This window comes from Pistacia vera, unplaced genomic scaffold (assembly GCF_008641045.1).
Source record: "Pistacia vera cultivar Batoury unplaced genomic scaffold, PisVer_v2 Contig186, whole genome shotgun sequence".
Taxonomy (NCBI): domain Eukaryota; kingdom Viridiplantae; phylum Streptophyta; class Magnoliopsida; order Sapindales; family Anacardiaceae; genus Pistacia; species Pistacia vera.
Window position 1 is genome coordinate 94,725 of NW_022195959.1, and position 23,224 is coordinate 117,948.

General features: G+C 35.0%; 2 protein-coding genes across 4 annotated transcripts; both read left to right on the forward strand.

Moving 5' to 3' along the window:
• Window positions 1-1,322: 1,322 nt before the first annotated feature.
• On the forward strand, window positions 1,323-13,907 carry LOC116126904 (DNA-(apurinic or apyrimidinic site) lyase, chloroplastic). 3 transcript variants are annotated; one of them, XM_031412584.1, is made up of 14 exons: window positions 1,323-1,586; window positions 1,732-1,927; window positions 2,190-2,222; window positions 2,274-2,285; window positions 2,382-2,482; window positions 2,742-2,821; window positions 3,008-3,259; window positions 3,484-3,740; window positions 3,963-4,073; window positions 4,790-4,927; window positions 5,019-5,066; window positions 12,914-12,994; window positions 13,171-13,330; window positions 13,523-13,906. In XM_031412584.1, exons 1-14 carry the CDS (start codon window positions 1,537-1,539, stop codon window positions 13,642-13,644), a joined length of 1,641 nt encoding a protein of 546 aa, XP_031268444.1. In that variant the 5' UTR covers window positions 1,323-1,536; the 3' UTR covers window positions 13,645-13,906. The 3 variants fall into 3 exon arrangements, with proteins under 3 accessions (XP_031268444.1, XP_031268442.1, XP_031268443.1); XM_031412582.1 differs by having other exon boundaries at window positions 2,190-2,285; window positions 13,523-13,907; XM_031412583.1 differs by having other exon boundaries at window positions 2,190-2,285; window positions 3,505-3,740; window positions 13,523-13,907.
• A 798-nt stretch (window positions 13,908-14,705) lies between these two features.
• Window positions 14,706-20,179, forward strand: LOC116126910 (UDP-N-acetylglucosamine--dolichyl-phosphate N-acetylglucosaminephosphotransferase). The gene is made up of 11 exons (XM_031412589.1): window positions 14,706-15,130; window positions 15,615-15,702; window positions 17,140-17,231; window positions 17,374-17,492; window positions 17,663-17,778; window positions 17,852-17,979; window positions 18,070-18,156; window positions 18,974-19,034; window positions 19,125-19,165; window positions 19,270-19,390; window positions 19,873-20,179. The coding sequence occupies exons 1-11, from the start codon at window positions 14,775-14,777 to the stop codon at window positions 19,930-19,932; spliced, it is 1,269 nt and encodes a 422-aa protein (XP_031268449.1). The 5' UTR covers window positions 14,706-14,774; the 3' UTR covers window positions 19,933-20,179.
• Window positions 20,180-23,224: the final 3,045 nt, after the last annotated feature.

The window sequence follows — 23,224 nt, forward strand, 5'->3', positions numbered from 1 at the left end:
TATAAAATATAGTACGGGTATCACAAGCATAGTATGGGTACCATATATAATTTTAACAAAGGTTAGTAAAATGGTTAGTAAGATCCGTGAGTACGCATAACATTACTCTTTGTCAAGATCTCATCTTCATATATCATATGCCAAAAACTGTTTGACTCAACAATTTTTAGCTACAAATGTTCCTACCCACAAACAATTTAGGTTGTATTTGTTTTATTATTTTGGGTAAGATTTTTGAAAAAGTTGAGTTGGGCGGTTATTACGAGGTAGAATTTGAAAATTAAAAAACACCTCCTAGGTTTGTTAATTTAGCTAAACACCCTTACAGTAAAATATTGAAAATTAACAAAAATACCTCCACCCACCCATTAAATGTCGACAGCTAGCCACCACAGTTGGAGGGTGGTCGGAAGTCACTATAATGGCACATGACTAGTTGGATCTAGTTGGTCATGCATCGATATGGACTTAAGATCTGGTATTTTCCAACTAAATCCACGGTGGATCTGACTGAAAAAGGCTAAATCAACACACTACCAATCAAATCCCGCCGGTGGTGTGATATTACGCCAAATTTCAGCCACCATCCAACAATGGTGGTCGGAATCTAGCAAATGTAGGTAGGTGGGGTGTTTTTATCAAATTTTAAACTTGTTTTAAAGGATGTTTAGTTAAATTAACAAGCCTAAGGGGTTTAAAATAGTTGAATAAAATAAAATAAGATTTTTAAAATAGGAAACAAACGTGTATTTTGGGTAAGACATTGATAAGATAGGAAAACAAAGGGGTGTTTGTCTAAGCTTATAAACTTGTCAAACTAGCTTATAAGCTCTAAAATTAAGCTGATCTATTTGTTTATAACTTTTTTGAGCTTATGAGTTGAGCTTATAAGCCAAAAAAAATAAGTTGGGGGGGAGATACTTTTTTTTTTTTTTTTGCTTATAAGCTAGTTTGACCAAGTATATTACCACATTATCTTTGTTTAATTTTAAAATTCTATAGTATACCCTTATTTAATGTAGCACTTTTTTTAGTCATTTTATAATAAAATGTACTTATAAACCACATTTTACCAAACACGTCAATTACTTATCAGTCACTTATAAGTATTTTACTTATCAGTCACTTATAAGTATTTTAACCAAACACGTAATTGCTTAAAATTTCAAATGCTTATAAGTTAAAATCTAATTTTCATAAGCTCAGACAAACACTTCCAAAATATCCTTGAATTAGAAGCTGTGGACCTACAATGCACACAAAAACATACATCCATAAGTATGAAAGGTTAGATCAAGGGACACAATGGGAAATGTTACTTGCGCATTTCCACTTAAAACCTCTGTTTTGAAACCCGGCCTGGACCGGCCTGTTCAACCCAAGCGGATGGGTCGGTTTGTGTTTTCCGGTTAATAGTAGCTGATGCAAGTTTTTCTTTTGCAACTTTCCCATGCGCTTGGGTAGGCGGTTCTTTATGAGTGTGCCTCATCCTTTTGAACTACTCAGTGTTCTCTCTTTTAGCGAAGTAGTTGATTCATGAACCAAGTAATGCAATTAGGCTACAAAGGTTTCTTCTTTCACAGCAGGTAATTTGATTTTTTTTTTCTTTTTGTGATGATTTCCCTTTTGGGTTCTTTTCTTTTATCCAATTACTTTTACTAGACCGTGTTGTCTTGGTTTGAATAATGAAAATTAAATTCTTTCTTATCATGAAAATGTTGAGTATTGCAGTAAACAGGTCATTAGTAGCTTTGAAGCGACCCCAAGGAATTTGAGAATTGGAACATTGTTCACTTGGAGGGCAAGAGCAATGAGGTCTAAACCACTTGTTTCGTATTCTTCAAAACCCGTGTCATCAATGCAGGAAGATAACAAACTGAAAGGAGAAATGGGTATTAGCCCAAATTCTGATCAGGGTTTTGTCAAGGTGGCTCATTGCTTTCGTTGTGTTTTTATTTGCTTACATTACAGAATATTTGCAGTGTGTATTATAACATTTCGAACATGGTATTTGTAAGGTTAGTGAATTTATGACGTAATGTGGCTTGTATACATTGTAGTTGTGTCGTTTCGTGTTGTGTGTGTTGCGGAAATTCTGTCTTTGTACCTTCTACATGTATGTAGTAAATTGTTTGCTTTATGGTTTGTGGGTTTATGTGATTTCATTGATGATAATGATTGGTGTACAGGAAGATGGTGAGATAAGTAGAGCGACTGAAGAAAAGAAACATAAAAAATTGAAAGGATTAGTGGGTACAAGCACAAATACTGAGAAGATAATTAAGGTTATTTTATGGGTTTACATGTTTCAGCCATTGCCTATTTGCTTTTAGTCTAAACAGTCGCTGATACTTTCTGTTGTTTCAATGTAAATTGTTTAGGGAAATGGTGTGGAAAGTAATTTAGTCAATATTCAGAGTATCAGGGATGATCCCGGGAGAATTGAGTTCATGACAGTTCAAGAACTCAGAACTACATTGAGGTATGGCTTAACATACAGAAATTCACTATTTCCTATACTTGTATTCTTCTCCATAAATATAAACATTGTCTTCATGAATAATACATGTGATATTTCTATGTACTTAAAAGCCTATGTGCTTCGTGTTATAGATCTTTTTGAGTTATTGCTTTAGTCAACGTACTTTTATATGCCTTATGAGTAAACTGGTCTTTTCAATTCATGACAGTTGACTTTTAAATCTGAAAAGTGATTTGATATTTTAAATTTGAATGGTCAGGAGTATTGGGGTCCCTCTCAAAGGTGGTAAACTTGCTCTTATGTCTGCCTTGAAGGGTTATGTAGAGAAAAAGATAGGAGGTAAAAAATATTACTGCAGAAGCAAAGTTTATTATTCTTTAGAAATATTTTATTGTTGCTGATAAGATTAACGAAAAGAATGATTTTTCATAACAATTGATGGTAGTTTCCTTATTCTCCACAACCTAATGGACTTTGATGCTAGGTTGCTCATTTCCTAAGTTGAGAAATTTCTTGCATGTGCAGAGGAAAGTTCTCATGTAGAAGTAGAACATGTATCCTCCATTTCTTCAGAAAGAATATCTTTAAAAAGGAAGGGTAAGAATATATCTGATCAGGACCATGTTCAAGAAATTGACTCTGTTTCGGAGGTTTCTGTGCTTAAACGGAATAAGAGAAAGGTTAAACAATCACCGGTTGAGGATAAACAAGTTGAAGTTAATACTACAGTAATCACAACCAAACGGAAGATGTCAATCAAAACTGATGGGATTTCAGGTACTCTAAAATATAAGTACATAGCTATCATCGATTTATTTTCACTGCTAATGATATTCATTTGCCATCATTTTCATTTATGGAACTGTTCCCTTTCTCTCTTACACATGTGCTTTCTGAGTTCATTTGAATTTACTGAGAGCACAGACTGCACTATGGTTAATGTTTCCAGGCAAGAACCCCTCTTGAATAAAGAGTAATTTTATTTGTATTTCATGTTGAAGTTGTTACTGCTGGTAATGAAATTCAAAGTGAACCTTGGACCGTTCTTGCCCATAAGAAGCCCCAGAAAGGTTGGGTTCCCTACAATCCTAGAAATATGAGGCCTCCACCCCCTCCAGAGGATACTAAATCTGTGAAGCTTATGTCATGGAATGTTAATGGATTAAGAGCATTACTGAAACAAGAGGGATTCTCCGCATTGCAACTTGCTCAAAGGGAAAATTTTGATGTACTATGCTTGCAAGAGACTAAACTGCAGGTAAGTATGTCAATACATCCGGACTTGTATTGCTTCAAACTTGGTAATCATGTTTGAGCACACATATTGCTCTTATTGTTAAATTTATTTGACGGTTAATATTCTTTTTTCATTCTACCATGCTAAAAGTTGTGAACATTTTGCTTTAGCTGATGTTCTTTTTTTGTTTATTTTTTTAGAGTTGTCTCTTTTGGGTTTAATGCATCTTAATTTTGGGCACAGGAAAAAGATGTTGAATCAATCAAACAATCTCTCATAGAAGGATATGAGAATAGCTTCTGGACATGTAGTGTTTCTAAACTTGGTTATTCTGGTGCAGCAATTATCTCGCGGGTATTTTTATTCTTTTAATCAATTTTGAAAATAAGCAGTCTATTTTATTGTTCACAAAATCAAGTATTCTCTTTCTTTGTTTGGGAAAAAGACATGCTCTTCATCTCTGTTCATCAGTGGGGAGGCTATTTCTTGTACAAACGCTAATAATTTCAACTGAATGATTATATCTGCTCACCTTATATTTAGTTATTTTAGATTATCACTTTAAAATCTTCAGTTTTATAAACCAATCAATCAGTTCCTAATAAATATTATAATGTCGTTGGTTTTTCTTTCTTTCTTCCCCTTTTAATTCTTATAGTATTCTGGATGAAATAAGCAGCACAATAGTTTCACAAATGACATCATTGAATTAAGTTATAGCTATCAAATTTCTTACATTGAGTTTGAGATGTATAATGATTTTGAGAATAACAGTGTGTTATCTAATATAAATATGTATAATTATGGTAAAAACTTGCTTGTATATGATTAATCTTTTTAATGCTAAAAACAGAACTTTTGTCCTCTTTGCAAATTTTGATAATGAGTTTCCTTTTAATTTTGTAAGTTTTAATAAATTGCAAGCATTTATGTTGACTTTTTTATTTGGTTCCTACTACCAAGTATCTGACTACCTGCTAATGGTTTTTAAATTGCAAGCAAGTGGTCACTTTGGTAGTGGTTTTGCTTATGATTAATTTTTGTTTAAAAGCGTAGCACTTTTTGGACAGATAAAACCACTTTCAGTCACATATGGCCTTGGTATAGAAAATCATGATAATGAGGGACGGCTTGTGACAGCTGAGTTCGATTCATTTTATTTACTAAACACCTATGTTCCTAACTCTGGGGATGGCTTGAGAAGATTGGTAATGATCTTAACCATCTTGTGTTATATTGCTAGTTTATTCCATTTTTCAAGATTTTTTCTTGGACTGATGGCTTTTCTTTTAATTCTAGTCATCCAGGATTACAGATTGGGATCCATCTCTTGGCAGGCACATGAAAGTAAGCATGCTTCTTCTCTTTATACTTAATCTACATGCAGTATATGTAAGCTGTTAGAAGCCATGTCATCTCCTATGTCTTTGTACGGTAGAGAGTGATCTTTTTGTCCATGTCTGCTAGCCTTTTGCTTTTCAAGAAACAGAGGTCTTAATTATTTATTGAGTAATACTGTATTTACAAAGAGTTTTAAAAAGAGTCACATACAAAGTTATGTGGCATTACTTGTCAACTCAGGCTTTTGTAAAACATTTAATAATTAATTAATTAAAATATTTTAGTTANTGTTTTCCGGCGACGTGTTTCTGTTTTCCGGTGACGTCTGCTCTTCCCTCTGTTTTTCGGCGACGTCTGACCTCTTCCCTCTGTTTTCTGGCGAGGTTTGACCTTTGTTTCTGTTTTCTTGCGACGTGTTTCTGTTTTCCAGCGACGTCTGCTCTTAGCCTCACTTTTTCTGGCAAGTGCTGATTCTGCTCCAATCTTCTTTCTTCTCTGTTGTTGGTTTGGTGCAGTAAATCATTTCTCTCTTCTCTGATTGTTGGTTTGGTACAGTAAATTCTCTCTTCTCTGATTGTTAGTTTGGTGCAGTAAATCTTTTTTTTTAGTCAAAATGGGAATGCTTTGTGACATGCTTTGATCAGAATATTCTGAGGAACCTCAAGTTGAAGGAAGGTAAAGTTGTATCTATACAACAAAAGTCCACAAGTTTGATCATTCGGTAAGCCACTCGTAATCCTCTATACTTTTGTGTTGTCTTGGAGTTGGAAAATGTGATACTAGAGTTGTTGTGAATCCTGGTTGTTTGAGTTGTTGTGTTTGCTTGGGTTGTGTGGTGTTGAGATTGTTGTGAATTTGTGGAGTTAAGAGTTATTTGCTGGACAGTATGGTAGAGGACGGTAAGAAGATGGTGAATGAAATTGTCACTTCCTCCACCAAAATTACTGATAAAAAATTATTGGGAAAAAGGAATTATATTCAATGGAAGCGGATTATCTGATGATATGTGTCCAGCATTGATATGGGAGACCATTTAATCGAGGATCCACCTGAGAAAACAGAAAATGATAATAAAACTCAAAAAAGATGGCTCAGGGAAGATGATAAGCTCTTCAATCAGATTCAGAACACTCTCGATTCGTCCGTGGATGATGTGATTGGTCATTGTGATACAGTCAAGAAGTTATGGGAGTATCTAGAGTTCTTGTATGCTGGTAAACAAGACTTGTCTCATGCGCACGAATTGTTATTGAAGATCTATCGAGCAAATATGCAAGAGAAGACATTGCTCAAATATTATACAGAGATAAAACAAGCCTTTGAAGAAAAAAGGGCTATGTTTCCTGTCCCTACTGATGTGAAGATGATGTAAGCACAAGAAGAACAAGTGGTAATGCAATGTTTTCTGGCTAGGTTGAGACCGAAATATGAGATAGCTCGTACACAACTTCTTACCGGTGAGACACTTTCCTCTCTTACGGATGTCTTTGCTCGACTTCTCAGAGTTAGTAAGGGGGAAGATCGAGGAGTGTCTAAGGACAAAGAAACCCTTAAGGATCCTAATGTTGATCATGCGGCCCTAGCTAGCAAGAAGTCTGGCAAAGGTAACAAAGGGACAAGTCGTGATACCAGGAACAATCGTGGTAATGGCCCTCGTACTTGCTTTCACTGTGGTGCCGAGGGTCACGTAAAAAAAAATTGTTGGAAGCTCTATGGCAAGCCCCCGAATATGCAAGACACTCAGAAGTTTGCTCATGTTGTAACTCAAGATGGTCTCTTACCTACCCCATCACAGGTTACTATCTCTGCAGCAGAATATGCTCGTCTCACTCAGAATTCTTGCTCCCGGTCATCCATCCCATCGACTACCACTACTTTAACCCAGTTAGGTAATCCTACAGCCTGTTTGTCCACTTCTAGTAGTAACTGGGTCATTGATTCTGGTGCTACCCACCATATGAAAGGCGATACAAGTATTCTCTCCTCATTTACACCTTCTCCAAATTTGTCTTCGGTTACCTTAGCTAACGGGTCTACTGCACCTACTATTGGATGTGGTACTGCCCATCTCAACAAATCTATGTCTCTTTCCTCTGTCTTGTGCCTTCCTCATTTTCCCTTTAATCTTTTATCAGTTAGTCAAATTACTAATGCATTTAATTGTGGTGTTTACTTTTTTCTTACTCATTGTATATTTCAGGATCTTGGGACAAGGCGGATTATTTGTAAGGGTCGTGTATCAGGTAGCCTGTATATGCTCGATGATGTCTCCACTCCTGTCTCTCAACCTGTTGCGTGTACTAGTGATTCATCTCTACCTATACTACATGGTCACCTTGGTCATCCTTCCCTTCCCATTTTGAAAAGGTTGTGTCCTAGTGTAGGGTCAGTGTCACACCTTGAGTGTGAGGCGTGTTAGTTTGGAAAACACCATAGAGTGTCCTATAGCCCTAGGATAAACAAAAGAGCCACAGCCCCTTTTGATGTTATACACTCTGATGTTTGGGGTCCTTGCCCTGTGTTGTCTAAGTCTAGATATCGATATTTTGTTATTTTGTGGATGATTTTTCACGTGTAACTTGGTTGTACTTTATGAAAAATCGTTCTGAATTATTCTCCATATTTTGTACCTTTTATGTTGAAATACAAAATCAATTTACTTCATCTATTAAAATTCTCAGAAGTGATAATGCCAAAGAATACTTTTTTGCCACTTTCTCCTCCTTTCTGTCTACTAGAGGTATTATTCATCAGTCATCATGTGTTTACACACCTCAACAAAATGGAGTTGCTGAACACAAAAATCGTCATCTATTAGAAGTCGCTTGTACTCTCCTTTTTCACATGAAAGTCTCTACAGAATTTTGGGCAGATGCTATCTCTACAGCATGTCACTTGATCAATCGCATGCCTTCTTCTGTTTTGGGTGGTCAAATCCCATTCTCCATCCTTTTTCCATTACAGCCTTTATTCTCTCTTCCTCCTAAAGTGTTTGGGTGCACGTGTTTTGTTCAAGATGTTAGACCTCATGCATCCAAATTTGAACCTAGGTCCCTCAAGTGCATATTCTTGGGTTATTCCCGATATCAGAAGGGTTATCACTATTTTTCTCCTGTCCTAGGTAAGTACCTTATCTCAGCTGATGTTTCCTTTTTTGAAACCACTCTATATGTTGAGTCTTCCACTTCATCTACTTCTCTTGAAGCACCCCCTGATGTTCTTCTTGTTTACAACATTACCCATCATAGTCCTCTACCATCTCGTCCTCCTATCACCCAAGTATACTCTCGCAGGGTTCACCAGCACCATGAGACACCTGCAGCAACATCTGATCCACTGCCTCTATCAACTGCCTCGCCCTCGGATCCGGTTCCTCCTTCCTCTGACCATGATCATGATCTTCCCATTGCTCTTCATAAAGGTAAGCGCTCTTGTACCTATCTTATCTCCTCATTTGTTTCCTATCACTCTTTGTCTTCATCTTCCAAGTCTTTTATTGCCTCTTTAGACTCCGTGTCTGTTTCCAACTCTGTGTCTAAAGCAATTGCTCATGATGGGTGGCGAAGGGCTATGGAAGAAGAGATGTTGGCTCTAGAACATAATGATACATGGGTTCTAATGAGGTTGCCTAAAAATAAAAAGGTTATTGAGTGCAAATGGGTTTTCACAGTGAAGGCTAATCCCGATAGGACTGTGGCTCGGTTGATTGCTAAAGGTTATGCCCAAACGTATGGTATTGATTATTCTGAGACATTCTCCCCAGTGGCTAAAATGACCTCTGTCCGACTAGTCATCTCTCTTGCAGCTTCATATTGTTGGCCTCTTCACCAACTTGATGTAAAAAATGCCTTTTTACATGGTGATCTTCTTGAAGAGGTTTACATGGAGCAACCTCCAGGGTTTGTTGCTTAAGGGGAGTCAGGAAAGGTATGCAAACTGAGGAAATTTTTATATGGCTTAAAGCAATCTCCACAGGCGTGGTTTGGGAGGTTTAGCGAAGTGGTGACTCAGTCTAGTTTACATAGGAGTGCTTATGATCACTTTGTCTTTTATAAGCAATCTAGTTCTGGCATCATTCTTTTGGTTGTTTATGTTGATGACATTGTAATCACTGGCAGTGATGATGTTGGCATTTAGAGTTTGAAAAAAAATTTGGCTTCCAAATTTCACACAAAAGACTTGGCCACTTTAAGGTATTTTCTGGGAGTCGAGGTTTCTCGGAGTAAGAAAGGGATTTTTCTCTCTCAACGCAAGTATGTGTTAGATGTGTTGACCGAAATGGGTCTAAGTGAGGCTAAGCCTTGTGACACTCCTATGGTTCCTAATGTGAGATTGAATGCTAAGGATGGAGAGATGTTTGGTGATCCAGAGAGGTACAAACGGATAGTTGGAAAGTTAAACTACCTTACAGTAACCCGTCTAGATATTGCTTTTTCAATGAGTGTGGTGAGTCAGTTTATGTCATCTCCTAGGACATCTCATTGGGATGCGGTCCTCCATATTTTGAAGTATCTAAAAAGAGCCCCTGGACGTGGGATTCTTTACAGTGATCATGGTCATAATAAGGTAGAAGGTTTTTTAGATGCAGATTAGGCAGGATCCTCTGTGGATAGATGGTCTGTGATTGGGTTTTGTGTTTTTGTTGGAGGAAATCTTGTTTCTTGGAAAAGTAAGAAGCAACCGGTTGTAGCTAGGTCAAGCATAGAGTCTGAGTATCGGGCTATGGCACAAGTTACGTGTGAACTCGTATGGACAAGACATCTTCTTTGAGAAATTGGGTTTGGTGACATAAGGACTATGGACTTGTGGTGTGACAACCAAGCAGCCATACATATAGCAAACAATCTAGTCTTTCACGAGAGGACTAAGCATATAGAAGTGAATTGTCACTTTGTAAGAGAGAAACTTGAACAAAAGTTAATTGCTACTACTCATGTTAGAACAGGGGAACGACTAGTTGACATCTTCACGAAGTCTCTAGTTGGTAAACGGGTAACCTATATTTGTAATAAGTTGGGCATGATAGATATATGTATGCTCCAGCTTGAGGGGGAGTGTTGGAAACTATGTATATATATAGTGTAAAGGGTATATTTGTAATTGTTGAGTGTGTATATATTTGAGTCAGGTTGTACTGTTGATATAAGTGAAATATAGAGACTAACAATATTCTTTTTTCATTCTACCATGGTAAAAGTTGTGAACATTTTGCTTTAGCTGATGTACTTTTTTTGTTTATTTTTTTAGAGTTGTCTCTTTTGGGTTTAATGCATCTTAATTTTGGGCACAGGAAAAAGATGTTAAATCAATCAAACAATCTCTCATAGAAGGATATGAGAATAGCTTCTGGACATGTAGTGTTTCTAAACTTGGTTATTCTGGTGCAGCAATTATCTCGCGGGTATGTTTATTCTTTTAATCAATTTTGAAAATAAGCAGTCTATTTTATTGTTCACAAAATCAAGTATTCTCTTGCTTTGTTTGGGAAAAAGACATGCTCTTCATCTCTGTTCATCAGTGGGGAGGCTATTTCTTGTACAAACGCTAATAATTTCAACTGAATGATTATATCTGCTCACCTTATATTTAGTTATTTTAGATTATCACTTTAAAATCTTCAGTTTTATAAACCAATCAATCAGTTCCTAATAAATATTATAATGTCGTTGGTTTTTCTTTCTTTCTTCCCCTTTTAATTCTTATAGTATTCTGGATGAAATAAGCAGCACAATAGTTTCACAAATGACATCATTGAATTAAGTTATAGCTATCAAATTTCTTACATTGAGTTTGAGATGTATAATGATTTTGAGAATAACAGTGTGTTATCTAATATAAATATGTATAATTATGGTAAAAACTTGCTTGTATATGATTAATCTTTTTAATGCTAAAAACAGAACTTTTGTCCTCTTTGCAAATTTTGATAATGAGTTTCCTTTTAATTTTGTAAGTTTTAATAAATTGCAAGCATTTATGTTGACTTTTTTATTTGGTTCCTACTACCAAGTATCTGACTACCTGCTAATGGTTTTTAAATTGCAAGCAAGTGGTCACTTTGGTAGTGGTTTTGCTTATGATTAATTTTTGTTTAAAAGCGTAGCACTTTTTGGACAGATAAAACCACTTTCAGTCACATATGGCCTTGGTATAGAAGATCATGATAATGAGGGACGGCTTGTGACAGCTGAGTTCGATTCATTTTATTTACTAAACACCTATGTTCCTAACTCTGGGGATGGCTTGAGAAGACTGGTAATGACCTTAACCATCTTGTGTTATATTGCTAGTTTATGCTATTTTTCAAGATTTTTTCTTGGACTGATGGCTTTTCTTTTAATTCTAGTCATACAGGATTACAGATTGGGATCCATCTCTTGGCAGGCACATGAAAGTAAGCAGGCTTCTTCTCTTTATACTTAATCTACATGCAGTATATGTAAGCTGTTAGAAGCCATGTCATCTCCTATGTCTTTGTACGGTAGAGAGTGATCTTTTTGTCCATGTCTGCTAGCCTTTTGCTTTTCAAGAAACAGAGGTCTTAATTATTTATTGAGTAATACTGTATTTACAAAGAGTTTTAAAAAGAGTCACATACAAAGTTATGTGGCATTACTTGTCAACTCAGGCTTTTGTAAAACATTTAATAATTAATTAATTAAAATATTTTAGTTAACCCAAACTCAAAAAAAAAAGTTGGATTCTAAAATACTTCTCACCACCATTAAATCAGAAATACCTAATTCCCTTTCAAATAATAAACCCTACCCACCACCACCAATCTTCAATACTAAATTAACAGCAAACTAATAAAAAAAATCAAATAAAAACTTAACCAGAATAGTTAATACTAGATCATTTTACAGATTAATCTTCATTAATTCATCAATCACCTCCATTACAACAAAATGAACAAAATTTGTTAGTCTTTCGTTCACGTTATTCATTGATCCTTCTCATTTTTCACCAACAAAACATCCATTACAACAAAATAAAACCCATCAAGTAACTAATACAAAAACACATCTCATCTCCACTAGATCTTTAAAAAAAAAAAAACAAAATTACAAAAATTAAACCTATATAACCCAAATCAAATTAAATCTTCAGCCCAAATCAAATTAACGTTGAGCAAAATCGGGTTGCAAAGTCTCGACAATGAATGATAGCGAGGTGAGAGATAGTAGGGGAGAGAGAAGCAGTGCGGCTTCGTTGGCGATTAGAAACCGATGGGATTCGCCGGCGATTGAGACCAGATCTGGTCTGGTCTCTCGGAAGCTAAGGCCTAGATCTGGCCTTTCACTGGTGAAGCCGCAGGGCTTATAATCGTCGGTGAAGCAAAGGCCTAATTCAGATAGACCTCGTTATGAGGGTAAGCCGCGCGGCTTGGCCTTAACCACGACCGGTAGCCGGTGAATGGCTACAGGAATTTTTTTATTTTTTATTTTTTGTTATTTGAAAGGGAATTGGGGTTTTCTGATCTAGTGGTGGTGAGAAGTATTTTAGAATCCATTTTTTTTTTTGTTTTTTTCTGAATTTGGGTTAACTAAAATATTTTAATTAACACAATTAATTAATTATTAAATGTTTTACAAAAGACTGAGTTGGTAAGTGATGATGTGGCATTGCCACACCACTTGTCACATCACTTTGTATAGAGCTCTTTGTAAGTGTAGTATTACTCTTAATTATTGAATTTAGTGTGCAATTGTATACGTTCCATCTATTTTTTTTAGGTGTAGTGTATGTTAGTTGGATTTTTTCCCTCCATAAAATAAGTTTATTAGCTATTTGATGTGTGTCATTCATATTGTATAAGTTAATGCTTATGATGTTTTGCATGAATGATCCAGGAGCTGGAAAAGAAGAAGCCTGTCATTTTGACAGGCGATCTAAATTGTGCTCATCAAGAGATAGACATTTATAACCCTGCTGTAAGTGTTTTAAAATCTTGGCGCTTTGTTTTGATTCTTTTTGCTCTGACATCAATACCATCATTTGCAAATATAGTAAAACCAACATTGTGCCATCTGTTATATGTATAATAACATAGTGATATTGTCACCACAGTTTAATTTTTATGTTCTGTAATATCTGCATCTTTTCATAGGGAAACAAAAGAAGTGCTGGCTTTACAGATGAAGAAAGGCAATCATTTGGCAAGAATTTCTTATCTCAGGGATTTGTGGATACCTTCAGAGCACAACATCCTGGCGTTGTTGGCTATACATATTGGGGTTATCGGCATGGTGCGAGAAAAACCAATAAAGGTAGATGAGTGTTTTGACTTACTGCATTTTGTTTGTATATTTTCAAAATACTGTAATATGTCCAAATTTGCAAGATTTCAGGATAATTCTTGTGCCGACAATATGATCTTAGTGTTAAATCTTTATCGTATTCTTCTTTCTATAATTTGATGTTTTGTTTGCTTATATGGTTAAGATTGGATTCTGAAACAGGATGGAGACTTGACTACTTTCTTGTCTCAGAATCCATAGCCGACCAAGTTCATGATTCGTACATTCTTCCTGATATTGGCGGTAGTGATCATTGTCCAATTGGGCTTGTACTCAAGCACTAGTTCTTCCAATGCCTCTGGATGGAAAGGGAAGTACAATGATCCCAGAGCTATTTTTAACTTTCCTCCTTGGTTGCTTATTTTATTATAAAATTTTGGAGATATGGGAAGCTCTGACTGTACAGATGGAAATTTTGTTGTCATGTAAAAGTAAAACATGTGCTGATTTTGGGAATTAGAAATTTGATTTAAGAAAGTTTTGTGTGTGAGAGTTGCGATTTGTAATATTAAAAATATTATTTTAATATTTCATTAGATTGGTTTTTGATCCATTGTGCAAATATTTGACTCTTTATAATACCAGCATCAGAAAGGACACCATTTTAGTTGGTAATCTTATATCATCTCAAGCAATTTATATAAAGATTATGATTGGTGCACTATTGGATAGTTGAACATTTGAAAGGGCTAGTTTTCATTTGATACCCTAAAAAAGGTAATTTAAATTGCCTAGTAAAGTTGAACATTTTAAAGGCAAATGTCATAGACTTGTTGAAGACATCCATCGTAACTAAACCCTCTCCTCCTAATACTAATAGCATTGGGGTGGGGTAAGATTAGGCACAAATATCGTTATGGGAATAATATCGTTATTTCAATCATTGCAAAGAAAATTTGGTAATCTATTTACAATAATCCTAGATCTACATACAAAAATTTACGAATAAACTGATGTGACACAAGTTAAATAGAAAAGTGAATACAAAAAGTCAAAATTAATATATTAACTCTTTTATTTATTTTATACCATATTAGTTTATATACAAATATTTATAATATTTGTTTATATATGTACTATTATTCATCTATTTAAAATAATATTATATTTACATCATCCTTTACACCATTTTTATCGTAATTATTTTACTAATAATAATTTTATTATAATATTAAAAATAAAAGATTTGTGTGTATATAAAAATGGTGTAAAAGATAATGCACGTATAGCATTACTCATCTACTTAACTCGTTAAAATTTAGTCCAGCCATGTGTCAATCATGCTCACGTGGCACAAATTCATTGGCAAGATGACACCAACACGTAGGAAGCTGGCAAAACTCGACTACTGAAAGCCTACCAACCAGACTTCAAACTTCAAACTTGAGCGAGACGACGGAGAAGAGAATTGAGGATGGCAGCTCGCAAGAGACCCTCAGCCACAAATTCAACGGCAACAGACACCTCCAAACCAACAACCCCAGTATCAGTCCCTCCAAAAACCGATGACCCACCAATCGCCCCTCCTAAATCGGGTTTAATTTTGAAGCTTTTTTTCATATTGTCATTGCCTTACTTTTACCTCATTTTTTACCACTACCAGCTTGAATCTGAGCTCCGGAGATCCATTCTTATCAATGCTGGACTCAGTCTCGCTGGCTTCTTTGTCACCCAGAAGATGATACCCGTCGCTTCTACATACGTTTTGAGGAGGAACTTGTTTGGTTTTGATATCAACAAGAAGGGCACCCCGCAAGGCACTGTTAAAGTGTGAGTTTTTTTCTTTTTTTTGTTTGGGTGATTTGGTTAAGTAGGTATGTATTGGGTTTTCAATTTGGTTTAGTTAATGAAGTGGGCTTTGTTTGTTTGATCGAATTATGAAGCGTTCATGTGTTTGATTCGGTTTTTTTGACCAAAGGATGCGTTATTTTATTTTATTTTTATTCGTGTATTGAATAGAAAATTTGCGCTTTAGGGTTAATTCAATGCATAAGCCTTTGCATTTTTTCTATTTCCTGATTTATAAGGTTCTATAAAACTTAAGTTTGTGTTATTTCATTCAATGTATTATTGGTCTTTGATTTTATTCAAAATCTAAATTGAGGTCCTCAATTTGCACATACTGTATATTGTCCAAGCAAGGAGCAAGTATTTTTTTTTTTTTTTCGTTTTTGACAAATATAGCATCTAATATCTCTTTTGACTAGTTCATTGGATGTGATTTAGTTACTGATGCTTAACTTTTGTTTTTCAGACCAGAGTCATTGGGTATTGTTGTTGGGATTGTATTCATGGTCTTGGCCATATTGTTTCAGTATTTTAACTTTACTGCAGACTCAAATGTAAGTCCGTATCTCTCTTAAGTTTGTAGTTCATCTTTTTATTAATTTATTGCGGATTTATTTATATAAATAAATACAGAGAAAATCCCAAAATCTCTAAAATCTTTGCTTTAGTAATTATTAGTTGACCTTTTGATAAAACTTGAAGCATATTTTGCTTTCTAAGCCAGTTGCTCTATGACTTTATACTTGTCAACTTTGGCGTAGTCATTGATTCAATTCTAAGACCTCTAAATAGGCACCAGAATATTCCTAAGTCAGATCTACATAAAAGACTTTGGAGTATGTAGTTTTCTGGATAAGAAAGCATATAGGACAATATTGATTGTGATTGTAAGAAACTTGGAAGTTAGAAACTTGTGTCAACAAAATGATGGACAATGAATGCATACAGATGTTCATTTTGTTGTATAGGAAATAAATGATTGTGATTGTGGGAAAAGTGGGAGTTGAAACTTTTCAAGAGTAAGACGTTGAAGGAGCTACAATGGCTAGGGGGAGGGTTAAAAGATTATTGGATGAGTTTACAAGAAAAGATATTAAGACTTATAGTCTATGATAATTCATATCGATAAACCAATACACTGAAGGTCAATTGACTTAATTTGTTTGTATTTTGCCTAATATGTAACCTAACACAAAAGAATGCAGACTTGAATGAATTGAATAACATATTGTTTCTCTACTGCCTCTATCTGTATTTCTCTCCTAATTTCCCCCATTTATTTTCTCTTTCATTTTTCATTCTACTTCCTGTCCTACATCAAAAGCAAAGATGGTTTTACTGTGTTAGCTAAAAGACTTGTCACTACACTTATAGAACTCTTCAAGAGGAAGAGGTTGAAGGAGCTGCAATGACTAGGGGAAGGATGAAAAGATAATTGATTGAGGTTACAAAATAGATGTTATGGCTTATGATCTATGATAATACATGATCAATAAAGCAATACAGTCAAGGTTAGTTAACTTAAGTTGTTGGTATTTTCATTAAGATCTGGCCTATCACAAAAGAATTAGGATAAAATGTTAAACTAGTTTTCCATAAGAAACAATTGGTTCTGAAGCTTTTGACTTTTAGCAGGCTGAGCAGCCTCAACAGAAAAAGATATAATAATTCATATGACTAGCATGTAAATGTCCTATCGGAATAAGATTTTTTTATATTAAGCTTTATCTAGTCCAAGTGACATTGACGTATCAGGAGATTTCTTTGCCTTTAGCTGGTTTCCTTTGGAAGGATTTAGTTTCTGACTTTTTCCCTCCCATTTGTCTCTTCAATTTTCAGGTATAAGATAGTAAAAATGTCTCTTGCATATGATTAGATGGGGAACCCCCTTTAATTAATACAAAACTAAAACGGAGACTTCAGTTTCAAACTGAGTTTTATGCATGTTCTGAATTTGTAATATTTAAGTTTCATATCTTTCATTCATGCAGTGGCTTGTTGAGTACAATGCAGCATTAGCATCCATATGCTTCATGCTTTTGCTTGGATTTGTAGATGATGTCCTCGATGTCCCTTGGAGAGTGTGAGTATCCTGTCTCTTCATAAGATTTTCAGCACTATTAAAAACATGTTAATTTGTTGGAAGAAGTTGTTTTCTTCCCATCAGCCTTGTAAATTAATGCTTATTAAATCTTTTTATGCTTTATTGAAATTGTGAAGCGCAGGAAGTTATTACTGCCGTCATTTGCTGCTCTTCCCTTGTTGATGGCATATGCTGGACATACCACTATTATTATACCAAAACCTCTTGTTCCTTATGTTGGCTTCAAGATTTTGGATCTAGGTATGGTTTTGAATAATTTGAGACAATATGAAATAGTAGAATGAGAATCACTAAAATATCATTATGGCATTTTCTCTCTTTTTCTCATGATTTTTTTTAGATTCTTCATCATACTCCTCTATATTGGTTATCTTTCTACTGCAACTTAAGATTGTTTTTTGATGGTACAGGATGGATATATAAACTATATATGGGGCTTTTGGCAGTTTTTTGTACAAACTCCATTAATATTCATGCTGGTTTGAATGGCCTTGAAGTGGGGCAAACTGTTGTGATTGCATCTGCTGTAAGCACACTTATGGTGAAATAGGTTCAATCCATTTTTTATTTCGAATCTGACAATTCTTAGCAATTTACAGATTTTGATACATAATATCATGCAAATTGGAGCGTCTGTGGATCCTGAGTATAAACAGGCACACGCATTCTCTATTTATCTGGTTCAACCCTTATTAGCCACATCATTGGCTTTGTTTTCTTACAACTGGTAATAGCACTTATTTTTTTTACTGAGTTTAATTGCTTGACCATATAATAAAGTCTTAATAACACTTTACTATTTTTCTTGTTTCCTTAGGTATCCCTCTTCAGTTTTTGTTGGAGACACTTACACGTACTTCGCTGGTATGGCTATGGCTGTAATTGGGATTCTAGGCCATTTCAGGTGTGTTTCTTGTATTTACTCATTTCACTATTTTGTAAGTTTTAATTATCATTAAAAAAAATAATTAAAAAAAAAATTAATAATAATAATAACAATAATATTTGGACAAATCTGTTCAACATACCTGAGAAATTTATGGTTAGAATTTTCTGTAGAATCAAATTGCAAAGGTTCCTTTTAAAACATGTATGTTGGAAATTGGCCATTATTTTTCTAATGCTAATAGAAAGAGATTGAAGAAATACACCTGCATGCTCTTCGTTTATAAGAAGTTCTTTACTGTTTCAGCATGAGAGAATAATGTGTTGGTGAATAATTGAATTGGAGATCAAGCCTTCCACCTCAGTCGCCATATGTATGTGTATATCTTTTTTTAAATGAGCAAGTATGTATGTACATATATAATCTTCAGCCACACTAAGACTTGGAATTTGTATCCCTGATTTTCTTTGGAATGTGTATCCTTCATGAAACCAAGCTCTATTTATAAACAGGTTTACCTGACTTAGACTCTAATTCATTCTCATTTATAAAAGAAAGATATTTGAAAACAAACTAGTTATTTCTTCCTGCCTGCGTAAATTGCAACCTTAACTAGAACTTTATACTCATTAGGCAATCTCATACTCCATTGCTACTGAATTCAATGTACTACTGTTTATCAATATTTAGTACTTACAATTTGTCAATTGTGCATTTTTGCTGCCTTATTTTGCCTCTATATTAATATATTTGTGTTTACTAAGCTGTAATCTACATGGATTAATATGCATATCATTACCTGGTAAGTAATTTGACTTCTTTTTCCCTCATTCAGTGAGACACTGCTGATTTTCTTTGCCCCTCAAGTGATAAACTTTCTCTTGTCAGTCCCCCAGGTTTGATCCAATAAACTCTCTATCTCAACTTCCAATTCTTTGTAGATCTCTAGATATGCAAGGCATCTAATTTGAAGTTAATTTTATCAGCTTTTTGGCTTCGTCAAATGCCCACGGCATCGTTTGCCTAGGTAGCTTTCTTTGCACTTTTGCTTGAGTTTTATACTGAGGCAATTCTGTTGGCATCCTATGCAAATTTTCTTATGGATACTTTTTCGTACTTCTCAATTGTCAGGTTTGACCCTCAGACTGGATTGTTGACTGGGACGAATGACGGGACACTTGTTAACTTCTTCTTAAGAATATTTGGCAAGATGTCAGAAAATAGACTTTGCACTGCACTTCTTGTTTTCCAGGTGAACTATTTCTTGTCTATGTTCATTTTCCTTTTAACTAGTTTACTTTTTCATCTTTAGTCTTTTGAATCCGCTTCCAAGCCCCCTTGACCATGTAATCAAAGCCTGGGTATGCAATAGATGACTAAATCCTTTCTGAACCAGCATATTTCCCTTTTACTTGGGCTAGAAGTGAGAAGATCTACCTGAACTTGCTATGTTTTGGGTCCTGCTGTTTTGTAAATAAGTAATCAGTTGATATAATTTCAAACATGCAGTCTAGTTTAGTAACCCAACCAAAAGTACCACTGTAACTTAAATTAAGAATTTTCTGAAGTTGTCGAGTTTTTAGTCGTTTGAGAACATCATTTTCATAGATACTACCAATGGAGTTTAAGTTGATGAGATGCCAAGGCAGTTTAATTAGGGTTGTCATATTGCATATGTTGATTGTATGTATGATTATGTTTGAACATCAACAGTTTATGTTTGAACATGAACAGGCTATCGCATGCGCACTATGTTTTGTGCTGAGGTACTTCCTCACTGGTTGGTACAAATGAGGCTGAGGCAGCAGTGTAGTGTCCAAGAAATTATCTTCTTGTTATAGTTTTTAACTTTTGCTTACAAAAATTGAGAATGTTGTGGCATATGATATGAGTTTTCGGTGTAGAAAAAAGAGTAAGTTTAAGCCAGCAATTCCCAAGTACATTTTTTGGCATTTTGATATCCACACAGATGTTGCTAACGCAATATAGAATATGAAAGCATAATACTTGTTTGGAGAAGTGAAATCGCATTCATTTTCTTCTTTTCGTTCTCTACTTGTATCTTACAAGATGGGTATTATTACTTGATTATTTTTTGTTTTTTAAAGCATAAGAATCACAGGTATAACTAGAAATCTATAAATACACAATGTAAAAAGCAATGTTTATTATGTTAACATTCCCTATTATATTGCAATGTTTCATACTTACCATATGAAAATGATGTACACACTTTTTGAGATGAATAGATTCTTAATTTTTAGAAGTACAAAATTCAAATTTGTTGTTATTTTTCAAAATAAGAACACAAAAAACAACTATACATATTGACAGGGCTATTATAGCAGTGTTTTAAAACCCGATCCGGCTTAGTCGGTTGAATTGGTTCAATCAGACTCTGATCTTATGGTCGGGTTCAATTTTCTATTCACGAAAAAAAATAAATTAGGACAACGAAGCGAAAATTGAAGGTTGGTGTGTTGGGGGTTTTGAAGAGGAAGGTCGGTGAGTGCAATGGTGGTGAGGAAGTGATTTTGGTGAGTAATCACTAGAAATGCAAAACTAAATCAGCACAAAGTTGGATGTTGTCGTCGATTGGCAAGGCAATCAGGGAGTGTTTTCGTGGTGAGGGAGGAGTGTTGTTGTTGTCGGAAACAAGTCATATTTGCCTTGGTTTTTGTACGTCGGAGGTGGTGTTTGTAGGGACTTATATGTTATTTTTAGGAGTGTTTTTGTTGTATTTTAAACATTTGGGCACTGATCAACTCAAGACCCAACCACTTTACGGGGTTTCACCCCGGATTGGTTATTAAAAAATCCCTTGAGGTTTAACAAAAATCCCAGTTATTTGAGAAACCCTTAGCCACCTCCCTTGAGGCTTGAGGGTTTATCCAAAGTTGGTGAGAAATTGGATTTTTGTTAAACCGCAGGGACGGTAGCTGATACTATTTAAAAAGTTATTACTTAACAATATTGCCTGTCAATCATACATAAATTGGAAAACATATGGTGGTTGTGATGTAAATGGCATATCTTACCTTGTGGAAAGTAGAGATGAACAAAGGGAGTCATCGTACCTGGTGAACATAGAAATAATGAGTTATTGTTTTACGGTGGAAACAAATATGTATTTTGGGTAGGATAAGGTGTGAACAATAAAACAAACAGATGTGTCCCTAACACATTATGGGAAAGAACTTTCTTGTTACATATTTACTGTTTATTGGAAGTTGGTTTACCATCACCTCATGGTTTTTCTTTTCACCTTCCACATTAAAAATTCGTTGTGATTGCTTGATTTCAATTGCATTATTTAATGTTCATTGATTGACTTTGATTAATTGTTATGTTTTGTGTGAATTGGAAACAATATTGTTTTAGTTATAAGGACAGTCATTGAATAAAGGCAGGGGAAATTCTTTAGTGGCATGCTAATTCAAAGTACAAAATTGGTTAAAGGGATGGGACATTTATCGACTTTGTATAGGGATGCGATTGTTGTGTATTTTCTATGTAATGTATGTGTTACCAGTGGTAGGGTGGCCAAAATAATACTCAACGAATGAGGCCATATACGAAGTTATATTTATGAGGGCCAAAGTGTCAATTCAAAAACTAAGAGGATTAATAAAAAGTTTAATTGATAGGGACTAAAAAAAGAGCTTTTTATATAAATTCTAAAAAAACGTTGCTCCGCTCTGCCAGCATCGATTGAAAACAGTGGTCAAGAACCAACTTTAACTTATTATTAATATAATTTATTTAGGGGACGTTTGATTGGGGATTAAGTGAGATTACTGAGGTAATGTCATCTTATATTACTTGATTATCATATTTGATTGTCAAGTAATATAAGATACCGGTAATCTTCAAATACCAATAGTAATTACTATTCTGAGATTACCATGGTTATTTTTTTGTTACAATTTTATCCCGTATTAATAAAAATTTTGGACAATAATACCCCTATTTTAAAACAAATTTACATTAATATCCTATTTCAATTTTACCCCTGTTTAATTAAAATTTTGGACAATAATGCCCTTATATTTAAAATTATTTACGAACCACCACTACCACCCAGCCACCACCACCACTGCCACCTAGCCACCACCGCCGACAGCAGGCCAACCACCACGGACCACCGCCGAAAAATCGCTGGAGTCCCTAATAAAGAAGAAAATTATGTGGGAGGCTTCGGGAAGCTTCGCTATGGCCGTTTCCAGCCATATTGATGGCTAAAAACGGCCATATCAGGCCAGATCTGGCAGGAAATGGCTAGATCTATTCTGGCTATTTTCGACCAGATCCTTGGCCATTAACGGCCAAGTCTGGGCCAGATCTGGCCGTTAACGGTCACGGACATGGTCGTTAACGGCCAAATCTATTCTGGCCAGAATAACGGCCAGATCTGGTCCAGATCTGGCCGATAATGGCTAGGGATCTGATCGATAATGGCTAGAGATCTGGCCGTTAACGGCCAAATCCATCGATCTGGTAGAAAATGGCCAGATTTTCAGCCAAATCTAGCCTGATATGGCCGTTTCCGACCATATCAAAGCCTCCTGGAGCATCCCATAGAATTTCCTTCTTTTTTAGGGACTCCGACGATTTTTCGACGGTGGTTCGCGGTGGCGACAGGCGACGACAGGAGGTGGAGGTGATTTTGTCATAAATTAAAGTTTTATATAAGCAAGGGTGTTTTAGCTAAATCTGAAATATTGGAGGTTAAAAAATTATTCAAAAATTAATAATAAAAATAATATTATATTAATATTTAAAAGTGGGACAATTTAGTAATTTAAAAAATATACCTACCAATTTATTCCTATAACCAAACATATTAATATAACATACCTACCAACTAACAAAACATATTTTCTTAAAGATTCCCAATAATCTTCCAAGATAATCTATCTTTCCAATAATCCAACATTCCCAGTAATCTAACATTCCTAAACCAAACGCCCCCTTAGCTATAAAATAAAATATCCATTTCAGACATTAAACACAAAGTATAACAACACCTTGAAAATCACCCCTCTCCTAACTACTGAAAATCACAACAATAAGAAATTGAGGCAAT